Source organism: Perca fluviatilis, chromosome 5 (assembly GCF_010015445.1).
Source record: "Perca fluviatilis chromosome 5, GENO_Pfluv_1.0, whole genome shotgun sequence".
Classification (NCBI taxonomy): Eukaryota; Metazoa; Chordata; class Actinopteri; order Perciformes; family Percidae; genus Perca; species Perca fluviatilis.
Genome location: NC_053116.1, coordinates 3,892,664 through 3,917,067, shown reverse-complemented (window position 1 = coordinate 3,917,067; position 24,404 = coordinate 3,892,664). Strand labels below are relative to the sequence as shown.

General features: G+C 41.9%; 2 protein-coding genes across 4 annotated transcripts in view; both read left to right on the top strand.

Moving 5' to 3' along the window:
- The window catches only part of si:dkey-16n15.6 (organic solute transporter subunit alpha), a 14,164-nt gene extending 11,089 nt beyond the window's left edge, over nucleotides 1-3,075 (top strand). For both annotated transcript variants that reach the window (XM_039801137.1, XM_039801136.1), the window contains exons 6-7: nucleotides 408-660; nucleotides 2,112-3,075. In XM_039801137.1, coding sequence (XP_039657071.1) covers nucleotides 408-660; nucleotides 2,112-2,533 — 675 coding nt within the window. In that variant the 3' untranslated portion in view covers nucleotides 2,534-3,075. The remainder of the gene's footprint in view (nucleotides 1-407; nucleotides 661-2,111) is intronic.
- A 4,222-nt stretch (nucleotides 3,076-7,297) lies between these two features.
- Nucleotides 7,298-24,404, top strand: part of LOC120559452 (histone-lysine N-methyltransferase SUV39H1-like) — a 29,461-nt gene continuing 12,354 nt past the window's right edge. Inside the window, exons 1-2 of one of the 2 annotated variants that reach the window (XM_039801134.1) lie at nucleotides 7,298-7,427; nucleotides 8,442-8,587. In XM_039801134.1, the coding sequence (XP_039657068.1) occupies nucleotides 7,409-7,427; nucleotides 8,442-8,587 (165 nt within the window). In that variant the 5' untranslated portion in view covers nucleotides 7,298-7,408. Of the gene's footprint in view, nucleotides 7,428-7,519; nucleotides 7,977-8,441; nucleotides 8,588-24,404 lie in introns of those variants that run through there. The other variant, XM_039801135.1, reaches the window with a different exon arrangement.

Here is a 24,404-nt window from a genome sequence, read left to right as displayed (position 1 = left end):
TGGTAACTTGTTTAAAGCCATGTGTACATATGGTGCCACTTTATAAACCCCAACAATCAGCTTATTATTCATAATGCTTTTTGACCTATAGTCTTAGACTAGCTTTGTTCTGATTGAAACTGACCGACAGCATTCCATAAACAGGACTAATGGCCTCCGTATGCTTCACATGAAGTGCTCCACATGGAGTCAGGAGGAGAGCATGACGGCAGGCTTTCACCTCGCACGACAGCCTGAAACCCTTTAACTGCAGATGTGCTCTGTTGTGTAAACTCAATCATTCGAAGCATTCTGAGGCCAAAGGCCTGCTAGCAGCCCGCTGAAGTGGCAATGTTCATTCCGTTCAAACTAGCACAAAATGAAAGAACTGCAAAAAAATCACTGACAACCACCTTCTTGTTCTCCAGGTGGATTCCGTCAACCCCAACCTGTACGTGAACGCTATTATAGGTTTGTCAACCATCGTGTCCTTCTACGGCCACCTGCTCTTTTACAAAGCCACTAAGAGTGCGTTGCATGGCTACGGACTGAGAGCCAAGTTCATCTGCATCATCGTGGTGTTGGTGCTGTGTGGCCTGCAGAGTGGCATCTTAGAGACCATGGGTGCTCTGGAGGTTATCCCCTGCACACCACCCTTCTCTGTGCTGACCAGGTCACAGTGTAAGTCTCTGTCTCAAATCATCTTCCACCATCCCCTCTGCAGTTTAGGAGAACAACTAGCAGGTCCTGTGTAACCAAGCGTAGTTGCTTTCCCAGATCTTCGATTGGCCTTACATGCCAGTTTGCACACTGGACTTGAAATGCATATACATGTCACATCCAAGCACTTTTGGTCAACTGCGAGCAGAGAGGTTCATTCTTGCTCTTGGGATCAGTACGTGTGACGAAATAATCCTAACTCAAGGTCGAATCGGCCACCAGGAGTCAGTGGACGGCTGACGAATGAGAGGCATTTACATCTGATGTCAAAGACATCCACCATCTCCACCTCTGCACATACACAAACACCTGTTATCATGTGGCCAGTTTCCATCCACTTGTAAAGACCATGGGATGTGGTTATAAACCTTGAAAAGCTAGTAAGCGGACCTTGAGTGGAGAGTGTTTTGTCCCACACGTCACAACACAGTTGCAAAGCAATTAGAATGCCAGGTAATGTTCCAGTGATCCCAAACTCACCAGACAGCATCATATTGATGGTAGCCCCTCTGAATTAAAGAACAGGAGCTTGTTTCTTATTTACTCTGACATTCAACAATTCTTCAGTCAGAATGGCAGAGAACCTTGAGTCTATATATCTAGGCTTCCCTGCACTTAGACAGGCAGATGATGGATGTCTTCCAGTAAAGCCCAGAGCCAAAAGGGCCCTACCCCAGTTCCTAAAGTCTGCAGAGTTCATGGAGGGTGTGTTTTGGGTACAGACTTTACCAGACTTTACTGGTGAGACCAATACCTACAAATTCATAGCAATCTGAATGCAAATTGAACTTCAATCAACCAATCAATGTATTTGTCACATGAAACATAAAATACAATTCCTGTATTCCTGCAATCTATTTTCTTCAATTTATTTATAAAAACAGACTGTGTGTGAGTGCAGTTTTGAAGCCAGGAGTTTGCGTTTTGGCCGTCGGCATCTTGGTATTTTGGAGCTAGAGTGACCGTATTTGGACAAAAGGGCGGAGCTAGTGAGGATGACGCGGCTAAGCCGGTGTTGTTTATGGTGTTGTTAGGGAACCTTTATACAAGTCAAAGTTACTGTATGTTTTGTGATTTGTATAGTGTGGAATAAACTACTTCATGAAACTTGGTGGAAGGGTGTGGCATGGGCCGAAGAAGAGCCAATTAAACTTTGGAGCGGATCCAAATCACGGGGAGGATACACAAATGATTATTTACTTTTGTTAACATTGCAAGATTCATGTGGTGTTGGAATAATTGACCGAATGTGTTCCCGAGTTAAAATATATCCCCTCAAGTTGGAACTTTAAACTAGCGAGAGAGGGCATGCTCTCTCCAAGTGCTCCTTTAGTTAACTGCATGTAATTCATGTAGAAATTGGCTGTTGATGCCCTTTAACCCTGTGTCTTGTGGTCTCTGTCCAACCTCAGTGATCTACCACTACTGTGTGATCGTGGAGATGTTCTGCATCGGCCTATATGCACGCCACACTTTCCGTAAGGTGGAGCCAAGCGTGCCAGAGGATGTGGAGCGCCCCGTCAGTGTCTGGCAGATGGAAAAGGCTGTTCAAACAGACGATGTTCAGATGACGCATCACAACCCCGGCCAGTTCAGCCGCGGCCTCGTCAGTGCCTCCTATCCCAGCTTCAGCAGTGACAGCGAGGACAGCCTGTGCAGGATTGAGCATGCACCCCTGGATGGTTTCGCTTTCCCTCAGGCCAGAGGTCAGCAGCCAGCCAGGACAGAACCAGTGGAGCCCAGGTCTGCGGAGGACCCAGGTGTAAACCTGAGCCACATTACTGTGAGGGCTGAAATGAACTATCAGGACTCTAAGGATGTCACTGTGGTTTGACAAGCTATGGGGCAGAGACCTCGGTCACATTTAGGTCACAGGTTAAACCCAACATGTCCAGTTTGGCAACACTTCATCATAACCTGTCTGGGGCTCATGCATACTTCATCCGTAGTGTCTCCAGAGTTGAGGGAGCCTGAGCAGCTGCAAGATAACACAAGCCTGGTGTTTGTGTCTCTCTGGCTCTCATGGGCGTAGGAAGCCTTTACAAAGTGCGTGGGACAACGTAATGGAGGAGGATCCTCTCCCAGAAAACTTTGAAAAGAGTAGATGTCATTTGTTGTATTCTGGTGCCTTTTAGCAGGTGGTTTGATGCTTTTATTTGGCTATACTGTGAGAGAAAGTATTGGTACATTTTGTAACTTGATGGCCAAATGAAGCTTTGTGAAGCATTTTCTTTATTTTCTGAGCCCACTAGATGGCGCTCTCTGTTCAAGAAAGGGTTGAAAGCACACTGAGTTGCCATTCATTGAGCCTTTTTCTTAAAACCAAGAGCACCATCTAGTGGGCTCAGAAAATAAAGAAAATGCTTCAAAAAGCTAGCCTAGAAATCTAGACGCACCCTAGCGGCAGCAAATGTACTTTGCAGCAAGGGTCAGTCTAGCAACTCTCCGTCGGATTGCGAGCTGGAAAAACCAAACTCTGGCCAGGCCAATCACATCAGGTATAGAGTCGGTGGGCGGGCTTATGGCTGCTGCTGCTGGCGAACAGCGGTCTTTGGAATCGGCTTTGGCCGCGACTCTGGAAGACTTGGAGTTAAGCTTTTTTTTGAGAAAAGAACAAAGAACGGCACTGAAGTCATTTTTAAAAAAGGAAGATGTGTTTGGAGTTTTGCTGACCGGATACGGCAAAAGTTTAATCTATCAACTAGCTCCGCTACCTTCTTCGTCGCTCTGCCTGGTTGTAGCGCTATCCTATTGCGTGCAGTGGAATCACAAAGCTTCATTTGGCCATCAATAGTAATTTCACCCAGAGGAAGTGCTGGCCCCAGATCACTTATTTGAAGATTTTAAAAAGCTAAAAGTGCAAAAATTTATTTGATGACTAATTCAGAGACATCTTTAATATTAACCACTCATTGTTTAGCTAAACCTGAGGATCTCTTTATCTTGCTATGGCTACATTCTGCTGCCCGTACCGGGGTCTAGCAGGGGCAGCCATTCTCGCCATTAGCTTACAGTCCTTCAGGGCTGCCACAACAAGCTAACTGTTACGTTGGCTAACGCAAGTAGCTAGCTACAGCTTGCTCAATTAAAAAAGGGAAACTTAAATCTGAAAAATGGCCTAACTTAAGATTTTAGTGATGTGTTTATAAGTAGGCTAGTATTGTATGCCGTTTGATTCAATGTTGAAAAATGAATAAATACATAAATAAGTAAATATGCCTTTGAAATACATCCTGAAATAAATAAATGAGACACTTAATATATAAATAAATGTAAATATGTTCATATAAATGAGTAATTATAGTTTAATAAATACATAAATAAATAGGTTTTACTTTTACTTATTTCAGGGGACTTTTATTTCATGTCACATTCATTTATTTCCCTCTTTATATTTCCTCTTCTTATATTGGAAGGAGCCCGTCCTCCCATTGCCCTGCAGCTGCTGTTGAAGCTTTTTAATAATGGACTTTTTACAAATAAGAGAGAAAATTCTTTTATAAATGATACCGAGATTTGGTAATGGTTTATTTTAGCTCCCCTGCCTGTATGGACCAGCCTCCTCCAGTGTTGAAGTACTCAGACCGGTCTCAAGACCACTTTGTGAAGGTCTCGTCTCGGAATCGACCACATTTGTACTCGGTCTCGTCTCGGTCTCGAATGAAGAGGACTGTGGATTTTATTTCAAGACCGGTCAAGACCACAACTGCAGGGATATCACTTCCTGTGTATCGTCTGAGTTATGCGTTAACATCATTACTGTGATTGGATGTAAAACTTCCTTGACTTTTCTAGTTTGAAATGTGCTACTGTTAACCCCCGTTCATCCCCCCCCCCCCTTAACACACCTTAAAACATCTAAAAGAAAACACACAGCATTGTATAAATTCTACAATGTCACGCTAACTGACACAGCTGGGACCACCTAACATTTCTTTTATCCCTACTAAGTAAGGAAGCATAAAGAAAGGTAAGCCTAGTGTAAGTGGTGTTAGCGAAGCTAGCTAGCTAAAGTTATCAATCTGGCTCTGTGCCAAAACTCTTCAAATAGTAGCTATACATATTAGCTAGTTGTGTACAGTATATACTGTATGTTTCAGTCGTTCTAGTCCTGGTGATGACTCGGTCTCGATACACTCTGGTCCTGGTGATGACTCGGTCTTGGTTTAGGTGGTCTTGACTACAACACTGGCCTCCACACACTTTACTTTGCCATCTTTATTAACACACAGCAGACTGGCGTAGAGTTTTATTATTTTATTATGTAGCAGGGCTGTAGTACTCGAGTCCAGTCTTGGACTTGAGATGGTTTTTCTATGGTCTCGGACTTGTCTCGGACTCGCTGGTATTTGGACTTGGACTTGTCTCGGTCTCTGCCACTGGTCTTGCCAAATATGGCGTTTGGTCTCGACCGAGTCCAGGTGTCTTTATTATGTTTATAATAATATTGGAGGGAAAGTGAAACACTGGCTGCCTGATAACCAATCACACGCTAGATTATCTTCCCATGGCACGCCCTGCATCTGCGTGCCCTGGAGGGAAAGTGAAACACTTTCTTTAGATTTAGATTATATGATATCAAAGGGAATGGCTATACTTACAAATCCTGGGTGTGGTGACACTGTCTTTGCTTTTAGAGCAACAAATAATAACCCAAAATGATTGTCTTGACACTGTCAGGCAGACTCGGTCTTGACTCGGACTCGACTAGTCCTGGTCTTGGACTTGTCTTGGACTCGCCAAAGGTGGTCTTGACTACAGCCCTGTTATGTAGCCTATATATCTATCCCTATATTTTAACTTGCACTATTCAATGTCTTATGTCTTAGATTCTCATTTATGTTTTTTACTTGTCATTTTCTTTTTTAATACCACTTTAATTAACGTTGTTGGAGGGAGCCTGAGACCTACGATTTTTCGTGGTTGTGAAACTAGCCTCGCATGTCCAGACCTTCCTCCACAGAGCTTTGGAGGAACGCACCGGCAAGTCCAAAGCGACATTTGACAACACTCCTACTCAAAAAGCAGTTTCAGTTTGGACATTTATTTACTATTTTATTCATATAGTACGCTGCTTTTGTGAACCCAAGACTTTTGTAAACTCATTTCAAGCACCAAAACAATGGCGTGTAGGTATGTTTTCACAAGAGATTTGAGAAATTTCAAAAAGCGAACATCAAATTTTTAAGCTTTCGGTCCAAATTATCTCTTAACATGTTTCTCTGGAACAAATTTGGGTCTCACTTTCCAGAAAGCTGAGTTTGTTCTGAACATTTTGATATGAAACACATGAGGATCAGATGTTGCACAATTAAAATAAAGTGTAAGTAATCAACGGGGGAAGTTTCATGGTGATTTTTGTTAGTTAAAATATTTTCCCTATTCACCTGTATTCACCTAGTCCCCCTTAACATGGGTGCCAATGGGAAATTGGCATCTCCGATTTCAGTATATTTCAATACTTTCTACCACTTGTATTTCTTAGGACTTTTTGTATGTTATATAGGAGACTTTTGTGAGTAATAAAAATTTGTCGGATTTTCTGTTGCAATTTGTTTGAGATTCACCCCTTTTTTCCCTCACAAAATGCTTGTACCAGTCGGCTGATGACCGTGTGGCTGATTTGGTTTGGAGAGAGAGGAACATAAAGCATAGAAGTCTTCCTGAATGAACTTACACTGAGCTTCATTTGTCACAACATATGTCAGATTAAGGGTAACTATATTTAAGCTAAAGCATGTTGACAGTATACAACTTGTGTTACAGTGGAATGTGGATACATGTAAATCACAAATCTATGCAGCATTATGTTTGCAAGAGCCCCAGCTTGCTAACACGCAGCTAGGATGCACGTCTAAAGTTTAATGTCTTCCGGCCTGCTTCCTTCTGACCGGCAACATTTACTTTTCTTTTTTTCTGGTTTCTTTTTTTTTTATTGACAAGAAAACTCTCGCAGGGGAAAGAAAACATACATCAATAGGTTCAATACAAATGTCCGTTTATACACGACAGAAAAATAATCACATTGCGAGTCAAAAGCAATAAGGCTAAAGAAAAGAAAATCTAATTCTTGCAATTTTACTAGACTACATTTTTTCAGTGAGGAAATAAACTATTTAAAATTGTTCATAAACCAAACAATAGAAGGCTTAGAATATCTCCACTTACTACAATGGATGAGAACAATCATATTAACTAAATCAGATATAGATCCATTACACCAAAAGTTACAGAAACTCATTTTAAATAAAATCCAACAGCTGCATTTCTGAATAAAAACTTTAAATTTGATACCTTAGAACACGTATTTTTTTTATGTCATTTGTCCCAAAAGATTTTGGTGTGATATAAGAAATTGGTTATAATGGATAATAATAATAATGGATATCTCTCACATTCTCTTTTTTATAGATAGTTTAAATACATTTGCTGACAGTATACTCGTTGCCTTTGTTGGTTGGATTGGTTAGTTTTAGGCAAACGTAGTGTGATTGGGTAGGGTTAGCCAGGGTAAGCCAATCAGAGGCAGAGTAAGACACAGTAGGGCGGGACGCAGATTCGCTTTCTGGTCAACCCTCCTGACGACATTTGAACCAATGAGAGGGGTGATAGATGACGCTCATCCAATCAGCAGCCGCTACAGTCTACCCTGCAGCAGGATCCTCCCCACCAATGTAGCTTATTCTATTTTGGCGGCTGTGTGGAAAACATGGCGGAAAATTTGAAAGGTAACTCATAAGGACTACGTATGATTTTATTTCCCATTATATGTTTAATAACTTTTGTTATTAGCTCAGGACTAAGCGTACAACTTTTGAAAAACCTTAAATATGCACGCTTGCCTGTCCTCGGGTTTACATAACACGAACGAGAGCAGTGGGGATTGTACATTATGGTGACGAGGAAGTTAGTTGTCCGAAGTAACGTGAACGATTCTTGCAGTCTAATGCAGCCTTTTGTGGGGAAGTTCTCCGCTTGTGAATAGATATTGACTTTAACTTGGCCTAGAAATAGGCTATCTGTTTTAGAAAGCATAACGTTACATGAATAAGTTTAGCGCTGTGCATTTTAGGCGCAGCCTGCGTGGTTTAGTGGTTAAAACTGTTTTCGATAGGCTTCACGCGCCATGTAGCCCCACGTACACGTTTAAATTGAATTTAATGTGTTTTCGGCTAATATTTGATGTTTCCGTGATGGGCAACGTTATGTGTGCGACGATTCTAATCCAAAAGACTGGTTCCGGCTTCGGTTTCTTCGTCTTTCTTTAAAAACACGAGGTAACGTTATTGCTTTTGTGTTCATCAGGAAGCGTCATATATGAAAAAGTAAAGTTGAACATAAGAGAGCCAAACGTGTTCTAACGTTAGTCGATTTAAACAAACGTTAATGTAGAGACCGCACCACTTAGCTAACTAGCTAGTAGTTCAGTAAAGGCTGTGCTTTTAAAGTGCTTTTGACTCTGTATCATCCTCAACTGCGGCTGCCGTGTTTGGCGGTAAAAAGCGGAGTTTTCAGATTAAAACAACATTTTGAGATAAAACGCTCTTCACCTTGTTATGTATGCCCAATTAATTATCCCATGCATCCAGAATGTTAATAGTCAGTGATATTGCTAAGCACCTCTACCATTGAGCAGGGCCAGTTTAAATTGACGGACTTTAAATTGACTGACTTTTAAGTGGAGTTTGGTATAGCCTCAGTGCATTTTCCACTACCTGAGTTAAAGGGAGTTGCTATGTCAGATTGCAGCGTGCCTTGGAAGATGTCCTGGGATGAGCTGGAAGCCCTCTGTCGCAGAGAAAGACTCCACTGTAAACAGCTGGGGGTGAACAGAACCAATCCCAATGAGTATGATGTGGAATTCCTCTGCGACTACAAGAAGACCAAGGTAAACTATCAGTATTATTATGACACATGACCGTTTCATCTAACATCTCTGTTCATCTGCTGCATTGCTAGTGTTCAGAACTTTGCATTACATACCCTGTACACTATACATTTGCATATGTGCTGGACACTGTAGCTCCAGGCCACTGCTATTCCTTTAATTGAAACCCTTGTAAATAAAGCTACTAGGACAGCACTCCAATTTGATAGTTTATTGCCACACATGGGCTGTTTCGGGTAGCGCCCTTCCTCGGCGTGTGCAAAAGGCAATTACAACCAATACTCCACACACAGGTGGGTTTAACTATACAACCATACTGCACAGGTGGAGTAAATCATCCACAACTAGCACATCAATAAGAACAGGAAGTCACAGAAACACTCTATGTTATCACACATATATCAGTTTGTACACAGTCTCCAGTTGTTTTTATTAAGAGTAGCTCTGTCAAAATGCTCTACATGCAATCTGTTGCTGATGTTAACAGACTGTAGATGATCTGTTGCTGGTGTTAATAACAACAGATTGTAGATCGAACACAGCTCTACTCTGCAAATAGCAAATTTTTACAAACAAGCCAAAAAATGGTTCTCTGCAAATGAGGCATACAGGACGAATGCGTAGCCTACTTATCAGTCCATTCATCATTAAAGCTTGGGGGTTTTCCACATCAACTTTTCGCTTCAGCCTCTTTGACAGTGACATTTTTACCTGACAACAGGCCTTTCTTTCTTCAAGCATTTTCCACCAATCAGGACACTGCATACTGCAACAACTATGTTTCCTTAATCACAGACTGTAACCATCACTCCTCAGTGAACTGCCTCCTAGTCTGAGATCATTTTCTAGTTAAAGAGTAGGGGTGGGCGATATGGACAAAAAAAATCTCTATTTTTGAGAGATTGCTGGTGTAACAAGCTCGCTGACCGCGCTCTCAATCTCACACACGGGCCATTTAGCTAGCAGGAAGAGTGGAGATGCAGGTCCTGGAGCTCTGTCAGGGCAGCGGCGTTTGGTAGTAGTCCATTAGCTCAAACGGTGACTTTGCGCGGGTATGAGGTGCTGTGGGCTGCAGCAACCGTGTCGGAGCTCAATCGAGCTCACAGCAGGCCGGGGTCTGTGGAGGAAGGCAGGCCGGGCGGCGAGGCAGCAACACAAGCAGCTGAACTCCGACACACAGTTTTACCAAATTTGCAATTAGCCATCCATTTTTGTAAAATGGCCCATATTTGAGCTTTATATAGTTGATTTCTCGCATAAAAAAGTCTCAGAAGTGAATTTGGTAAGGAAACATTGCAGTGTCTTGAATATGAGATTCTGTCGCTTTTCTAATGTGTCTGTATTGGGGATTCGCTCAACCAATCAGCACACAACCTATAATGCGTGTGTATGGCGATTTGCTCAACCAATCAGCGCGTGTCTCTATGTGTGTGTACGGGGATAAGGCTCAACCAAGCAGCGCGCAGCTCATCTAAATATTCATGACCATACCATATTTGGAAGAAAAGCTCTTGTTACAAATAGGGCCAAAACACAGGGATGCATAAGGGCCAATAAAATATCAACCAGGCCATTTTCAGCCCAACTAATGTTACATACCCCATTAGGAGACCTTAAGGAACAGTGTGAAATACCCTATATAATCATTCTATCACCCCTTTAAATGGTTTAGCTCCTATTTGGCAAATAGGAGCTTTTCTGTCATGATTGGTGACCTCTCCTCGTCAGCTGCTCCTCTCTCTTGTGGGGTACCCCAGGGCTCAGTTCTTAGCCCCATTTCTTTATACATGTTGCCTTTAGGGGCTATTATAGGAAAGCATAACCTGTCATTTCACGGTTACGCAGCTGATTTGCAAATCTGTTTGCCTATGAAAGCTAATGACAGTGTTGCACTAAATTCCCTGCTTAGTTGTATCGCTGATATTAAGTTGTGTATTATCTTCAGTGCTTCAGCCACGCAAGATGGTCCAGCTTTGAATCTGGGAGCTCTGGCATCCTACACTAGGTCATCTGTCAAAAACTTGGGGGTTACTTTTGATTGCAGCATGAAATTTGACAAGCAGATCAGTAATGTTGTTAGAATGAGCTTTTTCCAGCTTCGTCTCCTGGCTAAAGTTAAGCCTTTCCTAAACAGGCATGATCTAGAAAAGGCGATCCATGCTCATATCAGTTCAAGATTGGATTACTGTAATGCTCTTTATATTGGTCTGAATCAAACCTCCATCTCACGTCTTCAGCTTGTACAAAATGCTGCTGCTTGCTTTTAAACAAATACATCTAGACGTGCACATATTACTCCCGTTCTCCACACTCTACATTGGCTCCCTGTGCGTTTTTAGAATAGATTTTAAGATTTTGTTGTTTGCTTTTAAGGCCTTAAATGGTCTGGCCCTGGAGTATTTGTCTGAAATTTTAACTTTGCGGGAGCACAACCGGTCATTGCGTTCTTCAAATCAGCGAGTTTTTAGAAGTGCCTAGGTCAAGGTATAAACGTTGGGGTGATCAGGCTTTTGCAGTTGCTGCCCCGAGACTCTGGAACAAGTTACCTCCTGATATTCGCACTATCACAGATGTAGCTCTTTTTAGGTCCAAACACGAAACGTATCTGTTCCGTCTGGCCTTTAATACGTAGCAGTGGTGTGACAATTTCATTCTTTTGTTTCTGTGTAACTTTTTCTGATTTTACTGTTTTCTATGTTCATTCTTTCTATTGTATGACATGTGCTTCTGATGTTAAGCACTTTGGATACCTGCTGGTTTTTGTAAAGTGCTATATAAATACATTTTGATTGATTGAACTAATTAGACGATATCCTTTTAAAAATGTGTTTTTAAAAGTCAGTTACTTAATCGCTGATAATAATCGACACAATGTTGAATGAAAACTGTTATTTTCTTTAAAATGTAAGTATTCAAGTAAAAACAATTCAAAGACATAAAATACTAATACTATACTAATACTAATTGAACTAGTGTAGGAACATTGGACTCTGAGTACACATTCAGTTGTACACCTCTGCTGTAATGTAAATTGTGCAGCATACAAGCAAGATGAAATCATAATAATATACAAAGGGCTGTGTTCTGTAACATATTGCACACAACCATGTCCTTATTGGAAGCAGTCCTGGAGATGAGATAGGGTAGTGTCAGGCCACGTTTTGATAGTCCTTCTACTTAGCAGTATAGTCCTTCTGACCGGGGATTTATGCTGGGATCAGGAGTAGTTGGATGTGACCTTACTGGCCCAGGTGAGGGAGAGGTGCAGTTCTGTATGCTTTCTTGATGTGCGAGTATACATGGTCTAGTGTGTTCTTCCCTCTAGTAACATAATCTACATGCTGGAAAAAAGCTGGGGAGTACAGACTTTAAGTACGCCTTTTTTAAGTCCCCTGCTACAATATTTATCCCCCCCCCTGCGCTGCAGTTTGTTCACGATGGTTAGCAGTGAGCCAAACTTGTGCTAACGTTAGCATCAGGAGCTATGTGGACGGCAGTGTGCCGTTTCCGTGGTAAATAAAATGGCCTGTATATTACCGACAGGGCTTCCAGGTCAGGTGAGCAGTGCTGGGCAATGATTCCTGCAGCTGGTACTCGGCTGTGTTGTATCGTAGTCCTATATTGATTAGTTCAGTGTGGCTGTACTTGTATAAATATACACCGACAGGAGAGCTAGTAGCTGCTGCACAATAGCGCGCCGCCATCTTTGTTGACATTAGTGAATGTGTAGCGTTCCAATGCGTGTTTTGAAATGTTTTTTTCTAAGTAATTTAATAGTTTAAACATGACTTTAAAATCGACATCCACCGAGCCAAAGTGCTTATGTTAACATTAGTTAACTTGGTGTTTTCTAACTGTGTCGCGAGGTATAATAACGTTAGCTTAGCCGGGAGCTTCATGGAGACAGCTTAAGTTAATATTAGCTGCTCTGCAGCTGTCAGAGTTAGCTTTGACTTCATATATTACCTTCTAATAGCTGTACTCTCACTAACGTGACAATCTGCAAGAAAGAGGTTGCTTATAAATCACTGAAAAAGTAGTGGCTTGGTTATTAATGCAGTTAGCATCGTTTACTTACTTAGTTTATGACAAATCATTTCGGCCATGGTCTCTAACATGGTGTCATTGTGCTAACCGAGCAACGTTGGCCTTCGCTACACTTGTTAGATAATGTTTCATTCCAGAGTTCTCTGTTGATTTGTGTTTGTCGCTGTGTGCTCGTGGTGGAAAATGAATGTAAACAAAGTTGCATGCAGGTCCCCTCAAGGCCAGGCTGATGTTAGAAGTCCCTGTAGTGGACAGAGCGTGTAACAACAACCACATGCTTGTAGTGGCATTGAGTGGGATGCATAAGCCTGAGTAGTGTAGTACATATTATTTAACAGGCTGCAATTGAGCATTACATATTCGAATATTATTCGAAAATAAAAAAAAAAAATCAAATGGAATTCGAATGGTATTATAGAGGAAGATTGACAGCTCTAATACACATCTTTTCTTAGTTCTGGAGCACAATGGCCCCTTATCTGCAACTCGTTATTCATCAACTCTGCTAGAGCCTTCCTCTCTGACTCTAAAAGGTTAGAGGGCAAAGTCTTTAGTTGAGTCTGGGTACACAAGTCCATAATCTCTTTCCACTAAGGGACAGTAGGTTTCAACTGATGGATTATTAACCAGTGGTGTAAATTTGCTTTTAGGTTTGAAAATCTTTCTATCAGTGTTGATAAGTTGTGCTATGAGAAGACACAGGATTCCCGACAGTGTCTTTCACTTTAAAGGCTTTCAATCTTATGCCTCGAAAAAAAAAACTTGCATGATTCCACTCTGGTAGTAATTCCACTTTGGTAGTAAAAGCATCTACCTTCCTAGAGGGAACAAATGACAGACCTAACCAAAAACAAAATTTGCGTCCATGTTTAAGTTGACTTTATTGTTTTTATTTTTGTGGTTGGTTTCTTTGGCCTGATTATGTAGTTTTAGTTTGGTTTTAGTTTTTCTTGTCTTTAGTTTTTATTCAGTTTTAGATAACAAATTTATTTTTCACTGCTTATTTATGTTTAAGTTTGTGTTTACTAACCCTGATCTGGACTGGTTGTGGCTCCCTCCGTTGGGATTGATGTGCTAGTTGTGGATGTTTTACTTTTTTTTTTTTTTCTCCCTAAAGTCCTTGTATGAACTGATTGAACTAATCAGCACAGGGTTCAAATATAAATGTATCAGTCAGTTAACCACTGTATAATTCTAAAGTTAGACCGATGCTTATTTAAATAGCACAATTCATACACTAGAGTAATACAAAGTGAGGTAGTTATAGGGCTGGGCAATATCGATATTATATCGATATATGAGGCTAGATATCATCTTAAATTTTGGATATCGTAATATTCTGCTATGACACAAATGTTGTCTTTTCCTGGTTTTAATGGCTGCATTAGGCCTGTTGCAATATGCAATAAATTAATCGCGTGATGAATAAAAATGAGCTCGATAATTTTTAATGGAAATTATCGCGGCCGGAAAAATTTTATTTTTTGGATTGTGTTTACTCTAAACGTAGCCCAGTAATGTTAAACGTGGCTGGGGAATATTCAGATTACTACAATATGAACACGAAGAAGAAATGCACTTGTTACGAGATGGCTGTTTTAAAAAAATAAATAATAATTTGACTTTAAATATCTGATATTTGCCTTATCAGCATGTCTTCTCCTCTTCATAACACTGTGGCAATTAAGCTATGTTGCATAATTCACTTCTGACAACATTTTAGGTGAGAAATTAACTGTTTAGATTTCGAATATAGGCAGTCTTGCGTAAATCGTTGCTAAATTGACAATTTGCTTCAAAGTTTTCAGAGTTGAGAAGCTCCATAAAGTAACGCGAGGTCTCTCAGACCGCTCTCGTAAATAAGAGGCTTTTATTTCGCCGTTGGCGGATCGTGTGTTTAAATATCACAACACATGTCCATCATAAAATTAACGGGAACCTGTGGTTAACTGTCTTTTCGGAGATAAACTCAACAAGCACCTGACAACCTCGCTGGCCGGCCGTCTCTCACACACACACGGCCACACAGACACAGCGCAGCAGGCAGAGGAGAGAGTGGGTCACAGAGACAGCAGTAAAATCAGCCCACTTCGTAGCCACAAACCTCACCCAGGCACGAATCAGCAGTTTGTCCTGGTGGACCCTCTGCCCTGTTTCTGATGTACTCGTACATCCCGCACAAACACAATAGTTTACCATTTTTGCTAGCTACCTAGGTCTCCAATATAACTGCTAGCCTACTAGCCGTTAGACTCTTGGAGTCCCTCTTATGACGTCACACCCCGCCTAGTGGAAGGGAGGGGGAGTGCTTAAAACCACTGTAAAAAGTACCAACTTTTCATATTATATTCAGCATTTTGTTATAAAAAGCCATACAAAACAATGGTGGGCGGCTCTAATCTTTATGTTTTAATAAACACATTGCTTAACTTTAAAATTTAACCTGCAATTTACACTTTAAAGGCCAGGCGCTCAATGTGTAGTAACCATAGGGATATATAAAAGAGACTTCAGATACAGTATTAGGGACCACTAAGGTCTATATAAAAGAGACTTCAGATACAGTATTAGGGGACCACTAAGGTCTATATAAAAGAGACTTCAGATACAGTATTAGGGGACCACTAAGGCCTATATAAAAGAGACTTCAGATACAGTATTAGGGGACCACTAAGGTCTATATAAAAGAGACTTCAGATACAGTATTAGGGATTACTAAGGTCTATATAAAAGAGAGACTTCAGATACAGTATTATGGGACCACTAAGGTCTATATAAAAGAGAACTTCAGATACAGTATTAGGGGACCACTAAGGCCTATATAAAAGAGACTTCAGATACAGTATTAGGGATCACTAAGGTCTATATAAAAGAGACTTCAGATACAGTATTATGGGACCACTAAGGTCTATATAAAAGAGACTTCAGATACAGTATTAGGGGACCACTAAGGCCTATATAAAAGAGACTTAAAATACAGTATTAGGGGACCACTAAGGTCTATATAAAAGAGACTTCAGATACAGTATTAGGGGACCACTAAGGTCTATATAAAAGAGACTTCAGATACAGTATTAGGGGACCACTAAGGTCTATATAAAAGAGACTTCAGATACAGTATTAGGGATTACTAAGGTCTATATAAAAGAGACTTCAGATACAGTATTATGGGACCACTAAGGTCTATATAAAAGAGACTTCAGATACAGTATTAGGGGACCACTAAGGCCTATATAAAAGAGACTTCAGATACAGTATTAGGGATCACTAAGGTCTATATAAAAGAGACTTCAGATACAGTATTATGGGACCACTAAGGTCTATATAAAAGAGACTTCAGATACAGTATTAGGGGACCACTAAGGCCTATATAAAAGAGACTTAAAATACAGTATTAGGGGACCATTAAGATCAATATAATAAAAGACTTCAGATACAGTATTAGGGGACCACTAAGGTCTATATAAAAGCATCCAATGAGCACCATGTCATGGGACCTTTTTAAAAATGTGGTGGGAGTCCAGCTGTATATTGGCACAGGTGAACCAAAATAAATCAAATTAACCAAAAATAAGTGTGTACACATGAAAACCTGACTTTTAGCCCTGTGACAGGTTCTGTTTCTAACAGCACAAGTTTATCAACACTTGCCTGCTCTCTTCTGCTAGCTGCTGCTACCTGCAGTTAGACGAGTGCTTAGGGCCGTCTACAAATTACTACACCGAAAAGGGATACAACAAAAATATTTATTAATTTAATGATTAAATAAGGTAATGTCTCCAAACTTACCTCAATTATTACTTGTCTCCTGCTAGTTATACTACAGCACTTACTTAAAAAAAAAGTTTAATTAATAAATATTTTTGTTGCATCTCGGTGTTGTAATTTGTAGACGGCCCTAAGCACTCGTCTTACAGCAGCAACAACAGCAGAGAGCAGAAGCCAGCAGGCAAGTGTTATTTACATAAACTTCTGGTGTACTTACAAACTTTCCAATCCATCGTTTTATGAGTGCATAACCTATTTGTACTAGTGTAGACGTTTGGTATCATTTCGGGCATTATTAGTGGGGTAACTTACGAGATACAAACGTGGTTCCATTAGCCCCTGTGCTAAGCTATTCAGCTGATAATGCTGCTCGACGCAAACTCTCCCGATGTTCGACCCAGGTGAAAAAGCTTCAGGGGGGGTGTTTGGCTCGAGGTCATGGTGCAAAGGACCCTAGGGTGAAATTACTCCGAACCATCACTTTAACTATCAGCTCTACTTTGTGTAAAAGCATGTCTTCTGGTTCAAATGAAAGGCTTTAACAGATAGAAGACATTTCTCTTGCGCATAGGTGAGGGTGTGGGTGGGCAGACCTCACTCCCACCATCTGCACTCCTACCAGATGGACCTCCAGTGGCATGAGGGAACCCGTGACGACCTTCGTCTAGCAGGAGATGCAGTGGGGCTGCCGGTGGTCCGGCATTTTGACTCCGCCTGTGGCTGTTCCCAGGTGCAGGTTTGTCTTCGGGGTTTGCCCCCCTAGCCACTGTAACCCACGTGGCTGTGGGGTTGCCTTCTTCCACCTTCCCAGCCGTTGTGGTCTTCACTATTTACCCATAGCTGGGGCTATTTATCCATAGCTGGGGCTATTTATCCATAGCTGGGGCTATTTACCCATAGCTGGGGCTATTTACCCATAACTGGGACAGTGGTTGACGGGCATCAGGGCGTTTCCACTCACCGATGGGCCTGCGTGCCACGTCTCTGGGGCCCACTGCTGCTCCGAGATCCCGTACAACTTAGCCTGGAGCCACGAGGGACCAGTTACCGTGTGTGCCACGGGGAGGCGTGTATGAGATCTTGGCAGTGGAGAGGCTATGTACCGGCTGAGGAGGCTTACACACTCGGCTCCTCTTCTCACCCCTGAGAACTAAGGGCTACCGGTGGCAGTAGCTGAAAGCAGAGAGTGGCCAGCAGAAGCAGCATGCTGCTACAGGCTCTACTACTCCAACACTACTGACCTGACGCATCACACGCCCTGCGTACACACACACACACACACACACACACACACACACACACACACACACACACACACACACACACACACACACACACACACACACACACACACACACACACACACACACACACACCCACACCCACACACACTCTCACACACACACACACACACACACACACACACACACACACACACACACACACACACACACACACACACACACAGTACAAGTAAAAATACATGTTCTTTACCTCAGCCAGAGAAAAGCTTTCTATACCACTTCTTCTTCTTTGGCTTTTCCATGATCTGGCTCTCCAGATTTACCAGCTGGGACCTCAGGGTGCTCTCGGTCCTCTCCTGCTCCTTTTCCTGTTGACTCAGCTTCAGTCTCTCTGTGGCCTGAAGGAGGGATGACTTGTCCTCCTTCCACTCCTGGAGCTGACTCTCCAGCTGCTGCTCAGCCTTCTTCAGAGCAGCCAGGAGACAGTCACTCCCAAAGCTCTGCTCGCCACACAGGACGCTCTGGTTCTCTCTCTCTCCTCCAGCAGAGAGCTTTTCTCCTGCTGCCATAGCACACTCTCCAGCTCATGTTCACACTTCATCTCAAGAGCAGCCATGAGGTCCTTGTTGTCTTTGTCCTGCATCTCCAGCTGGGCTCTAAGGGAAGCCTGGGATCTTTCCAGTATAGTCTTTCCCTCGTCCTGTTTTTGGAGAGCTTCCTCCATCTCGCTCAGTTTATCCTTCAGCTCCTGAGCTCGAGCCTTCTCCATTTCCAGATTGCTCTCCAACATCACGTTGGTGGTCTTACCTACCTTGAGCATCTGTCTCTCTTTACCAAGTTCCGTCTTCAGAGACTCCACATTAGTTTTAAGGGCCTCCTTCTCTCCCTTCGTCTTCTCCAATTCGACTTTCAGGTCTTCAGTCATGAAGTACTGTAGGTCGAGATCTTTCTGGGCTTTTCTGAGCCTGTTGCTGATTTTTCCCAGCTGGGATTTCAGAAACTCTGATTCCCTGGGTGGGGAGGGGACACGTTCAGCAAGCTGAACTTTCATGTCACTCATCTCCCTCTGCATCAGCTCTTTCTCACTCCTCCAACTGCTGCCCTCTCTATGCTGTTGGAGCTGATCGAGGACATCGGCCAGCAAGTCCTCTCTGATGATCAGTTGAACTCTTCCCTCAGATTCACTCTGGGTGAGCCTCGCCTCGCTGTCCTTCAGCTCACACCGCACTTGTTCTTCAAGTGAACTGAGATAGAAATTCATCTGCGGTTCAATCTCTCTGCAGATGAATTCCATGTTCTCCAACGTTGTATTCTGCTGGACCAGTGTCTTTTCTCCTGTAGCAATGTGCACCTTTTGGATTGTCACAGTCAAATGCCTCTGTGATACAAACTGCTGCTTGTCTGGGTGAATTTGTGTCAGAAATGGGTCCCAGTATCCATAGATTCTCAACAACATCACAAGGGTCGTTATGACAACAACAACATGTATTCTTATGTTTTCAATCTTTCAATATTATTTTTTCAATTTCAATTATTGATTCTATTCCATGCTATCTTTGATTCTATTGTTGCTATGGGATACCACGTTGTTTATGTTTGAACATACAGTATGAATGTAATGATTTCTGATGATTCCTAAAATATGGCAAAGAAAGAATACTTTACGAAATATGGAAAGGAAAAAGACGGTTGTCTTTGCACAAGAGCAGTACACACAAGTATGCGCCATTTTGGGACGCCATTTTCTCTAACTCCAATAACCATGTGCTCTCAGCAACTACCTATTTGATTACTAGATGTGCATTTACCACAATAAAACATTTTTTTTTTTTACTTTTATTCAAACTATCCAATACTTTTTAAGTTTGATTTGAAAAGCTGTTTCTCATGTTTAGCTTGTACATGTTAAAAGTTGTTGTAAAGGAAGCTATTCCTATCCCTCGCTGCTGCAGCAGTGAGCATTTCCCCATATTGGGTAGAAAGGGCTTTTAATAATAATAATAATAATAATAATAATAATAATAATAATAATAATTAATTTTATTTAAACGCGCCTTTCTCAGCACTCAAGGACACCGTACAGGGATATATAAGACATTTAAAAGCAGCAATAAATAAAAATAAAGAATAAAACGACAATAGAAACAACAGAGGCAGAACAATTGACATCAAGTGGAATAGGCCATTTTAAACAGATGTGTTTTGAGTTGCAGTTTGAAATGGGGGGGATGAATCAATGTTTCTTTTCTTTTTCTTTTTTTTTTTTTTTTTTTTTGTATTTTATAGATTTTCAAATTACAAAACAAGAAACGACAAAGATACAATGTATTGCAAACCCATCCCAACCCACCCACCAAGGCTCAACCAACAAAAAAAAGTGGTAGGTACACAAAATATAGTTACACACAGTTCCTGTACATCACTTTACACTGCTCAGAGTGGGAATATTATGCGGCATTATACCACATATGTCATTATACCATACATCAACAGACATCAGTTGACGGTACATCCATGTGCAAAGGAGAATTACATTATGTGAGGGATACGCTTTCAACAAATTCTATGAAGGGGGCCCAGGTTTTAGCATATCTGTCCCGTAAATTATTCCGATTATATCTCAACTTCTCTAATGGATCACATAGAGAACCTCTTTAACCCAGTGTCTAAACTTTCAATTCAATTCAATTTTATTTATAGTATCAAATCATAACATAAGTTATCTCGAGACACTTTACAGATAGAGTAGGTCTAGACCACACTCTATAATTTACAAAGCCCCAACAATTCCAACAATTCCAGTAATTCCCTCAAGAGCAAGCAGTGCGACAGTGGCGAGGAAAAACTCCCTCTTGGGAAGAAACCTCGGACAGAGACCCAGGCTCTTGGTAGGCGGTGTCTGACGAGCCGGTTGGGGGTGTGATGAACAGTGGCGATAGTAGTCACATTAATAATGGAACAGTGACTGGATGTAGCGGGAAGCTGCAGGGTTCAGCAGGACGCAGCATGACATTGCAGGGCATCGCTGAGCTCAGCAGGGAGTGCAGCAGGACCACGGCCGACAGCTGCCACCCACGGGTCTTGGTGCCAACGTTCTCCAAGGAAATACGCTGGGGGAAAAAAAAGCATAAGGACTCCGGGGAGTAAACTCCCCAGAAGCTAGGATTAGTAACAAGCATTTCTGGGACGGGCTGCACACAAATAGTAATAGTAACAGTAATAGAAACAGTAATAGAAAGGGAGAGGAGAGAGCAGCTCAGTGTGTCAAAGGAAGGAAGTCCCCCGGCAGTCTAGGACTATAACAGCGTAACTATAACAGGTAACTAAGAGAGACAGGTCATAAACGAGGGAGGTTTTACAGATTTCCAGTGCAAAAGAATTTGTCTCCGGGCTAGAAGTGTAATAAATGCTACAGCGTTTGCCTGGAGGACCGTAAATTGTTCTTCTGATGGGAATACCCCGAAAATAGCAACTGTTGGGTCGGGATACACTGTTCTGTCGCAAATGAAACAGACCGCTTCAAAGACCCTAACCCAGAAGTTAAGTGAATCACAAGACCAGAACATGTGACCTAATTTAGCTGGACAGGATTGGTGCCAGGATATATTTTGGCAAGTTTCTCAGGTGAATAATGCAATCGATGCACAATTTTAAATTGAATAAGGCCATGTCTTATGCATAAAGAGGATGTGTGTATGTGTTTTAAACTACATTGCCATGTCTCGTCAGACAGTGTAACACCCAAGTCCTCTTCCCATGCCAGTCTGGCATTATCCCGCTGGGGGGCTAATGACCAGTGCTGTTTTGTAGATTTTAGACACCCTTATTTTCATCGTAGGGTCCAGGTCCAGTATGATATTGGTTGTGATCTTTTTGCAGTTTATCAAATGAAGCAAATGTGCCCTCGACAAAGAGGTCACCAAAAAAAAAAAAAAACATTCTTATGGTCTTATCTATACTTGGAAGGCAGTGTCAATCTGGGACGGAGGAAACAGATGATTGTTTGGTAGCGGGAGCAAAGAAATTGCACGACTGAAATGAAAATGTTTCCTGAATTGGAACCAAATTTTAAGAGTAGGGCAGACAATTTAGACAGCTAACGGTAGACTACAGAGAAAGTGGGATATTTTTACGTCCGTTTCAGAGCGTGTACAAAAAGGCGTCTATCAGCAGGGATTGTAGAGTGCATGTCGGAGGAATAGCGCGGACACGCTCTTCACACCGCGAGCGGGCACGTGCGCCACTCGGCAGAAAAGGGAGAAAGAAAAAAAGAGTCTGCCGCTGTCCGGAGCGACAGAGGGAAAATATTTCAGTCGGAACCGAAATTCGCGTTCTAATCCGGTCCAAATACTACAGTTTGCGTAGGAACCGGTACTATAGTGGAACCGGGTTTCGGTACCCAACCCTAAATATGATTGCTTTGATTTAAGAAGCAACCGTTCTGTCTGTTTTATGGAAAGGTTATTATATTAAGTTTGCAACAATAGCCGTTCTTTATAGAGATCAGGAGTGAAATCCTGAGCTAATTTGTTGTCAACGTCTGATATCTGCTGGGTTAGTTCTATAAAACACTTGGTTCATTCTTTTTTTCTATGAGCTGCATATGAAATAATCTGTCCCCTTAGGTAGGCTTTGAGTGACTACCATATAGTAGTGTATGACATTCCAGGGGTGCTGTTAATCTCTAGGTAAAAGTCAATTTGGTCAGAAATTAGTTTCTGAAATGTTCTATTAGATGGTAAAAGTGGGTCAAGTTGCCATGAGCGCTGAGGCATGGGATTGTTTGGCATGGCACTCGATTTGGAAAGAGACTTATTTTGTCTATGGCTAGATTTGTCTAGTGTTGGCTGTAGCGTACAGTTGAAATCTCCCCCTAATATTAGCAAATGTGAGTTAAGATCAGGGAGTTTACCAATGAGGCTAGAGAAGAACTGAGGGTTGTCCCAGTTGGGGCCATAAAGGTTAACCAATACAACTAAGTTGCCATATAACTTCCCTGTCACAATGACAAACCGGCCATTATTATCTGGTATTACACTGCCTGACACGAATGGAACACCTTTCCTTATTAGTATTGCTGCCCCCCTAGACCTATCTCCATAATTGGAGTGGAATATCTGATCAATCCAGCCTTTCTTTAGTTTGGAGTGCTCAGTAGCCCGGAGGTGGGTCTCTTGAAGAAACACAATATCTGACCCCAGTGATTTTAGGTGTGAAAACCCTGCTACGTTTAATAGGATGTTGTAACCCTTTAATATTCCAACTCATGAATCTGCTCGAACCTAAGGCTGTGGTATTAGCCATTGTCTTGATGCATAGTTAACATATATAGTTCCCTAGCCAGTTGTGAAATTATAGGTGAGACACAGGACCCTACCATGACAAAAAAAAGAGCGGAGTGTACAAACGAGATTGATTTGTTTCCCAAAGCACAAAACACGTAAACAAAAGCAAAATGACCTTGGTTCCCCTTGTTGACCTGTTCTGAACTCCCAGGTCGCACTAACCTTACCTAGCATAAGGCTAAACCCTAACATGGATACAGTCAGGTAACCTAACTATACACCAAGATCCTCAGAACATGGCTCATGAAACAATTGTGGCACAAAAGCATCATTTGAGAAAGGAGAAGTGAATAACTGAGTAAAAACTGACTCAATAAAAAAGAGGGAAAGAAAAATAAATAAAGCAAACAAATCAAACCTAGAAGTATATGCATATACATGCACAGACTCATTCTTATGTGTATAGTTATGTTGTATCAATGAGTGAAATTAGGAGGTGGCACTGTTGGTAGTAGGGGTTATACACAATTTTGAAGAGAACAGAGAGAAACCCTCAAGCATACATGTCTCCTAGCCTCCTCACACACATATACACCCACTGAAATGGTCATCCCGTCCAGTAGAGCTGGGCAATATATCGATATTATATCGATATCGTGATATGAGACTAGATATCGTGATATCGTAATATGGCTTAAGTGGTGTCTTTTCCTGGTTTTAAAGGCTGGATTACAGTAAAGTGATGTCATTTTCTGAACTTACCAGACTTTTGTAGCTGTTCTATTATTTGCCTTTACCCACTTAGTCATTATATCCACATTACTGATGATTATTTATCAAACATTTCATTGTGTCAATATTTTGTGAAAGCACACTACAATATCGTTGCGGTATCGATATCGAGGTATTTGGTCAAAAGTATCGTGATATTTGATTTTGTCCATATCGCCCAGCCCTACCTTCCAGCTTGATCTGTTGTCTTTCCCTGGCACGGCGAAGGATGTTGGCACAGTCCAGGAAGTAGTGCATGCGGGCCACAATTACGCGTGGTCGGTCGCCTTGTCTAGACGCTGGCAGCAGCGAGCGATGTGATCTATCCAACACCGGCGCCTCCGCTAGGCTGAACGCCCTCTGAAGTAGGGTTGAGGTGGCGCCTGTGGAGCTGTCGCGGCTCTCCGGTACTCCCACGATTCTGATATTATTTCTCCTAGAGTGCGACTCTAAGTCCTCACATTTGTCCTGTAATGATTCCGACTGAGCCTTGAGACGCTCCACTTCACGTTGCAGTGTAACGATATCATCCGTGCACGACGATGGACACCTCCATCTCGCCAGTGGTACTTTTCAGCGTGGCTAGCTCTGTAGTAACCGAGTTTTGATAGGATTGCAGTTCAGACCGTACAACGTTAATGTCGGCTCTGAATCCCTCCATTTCCTTTTCCAGCACGCTTCTAATCTCCGTCTTGATTATTT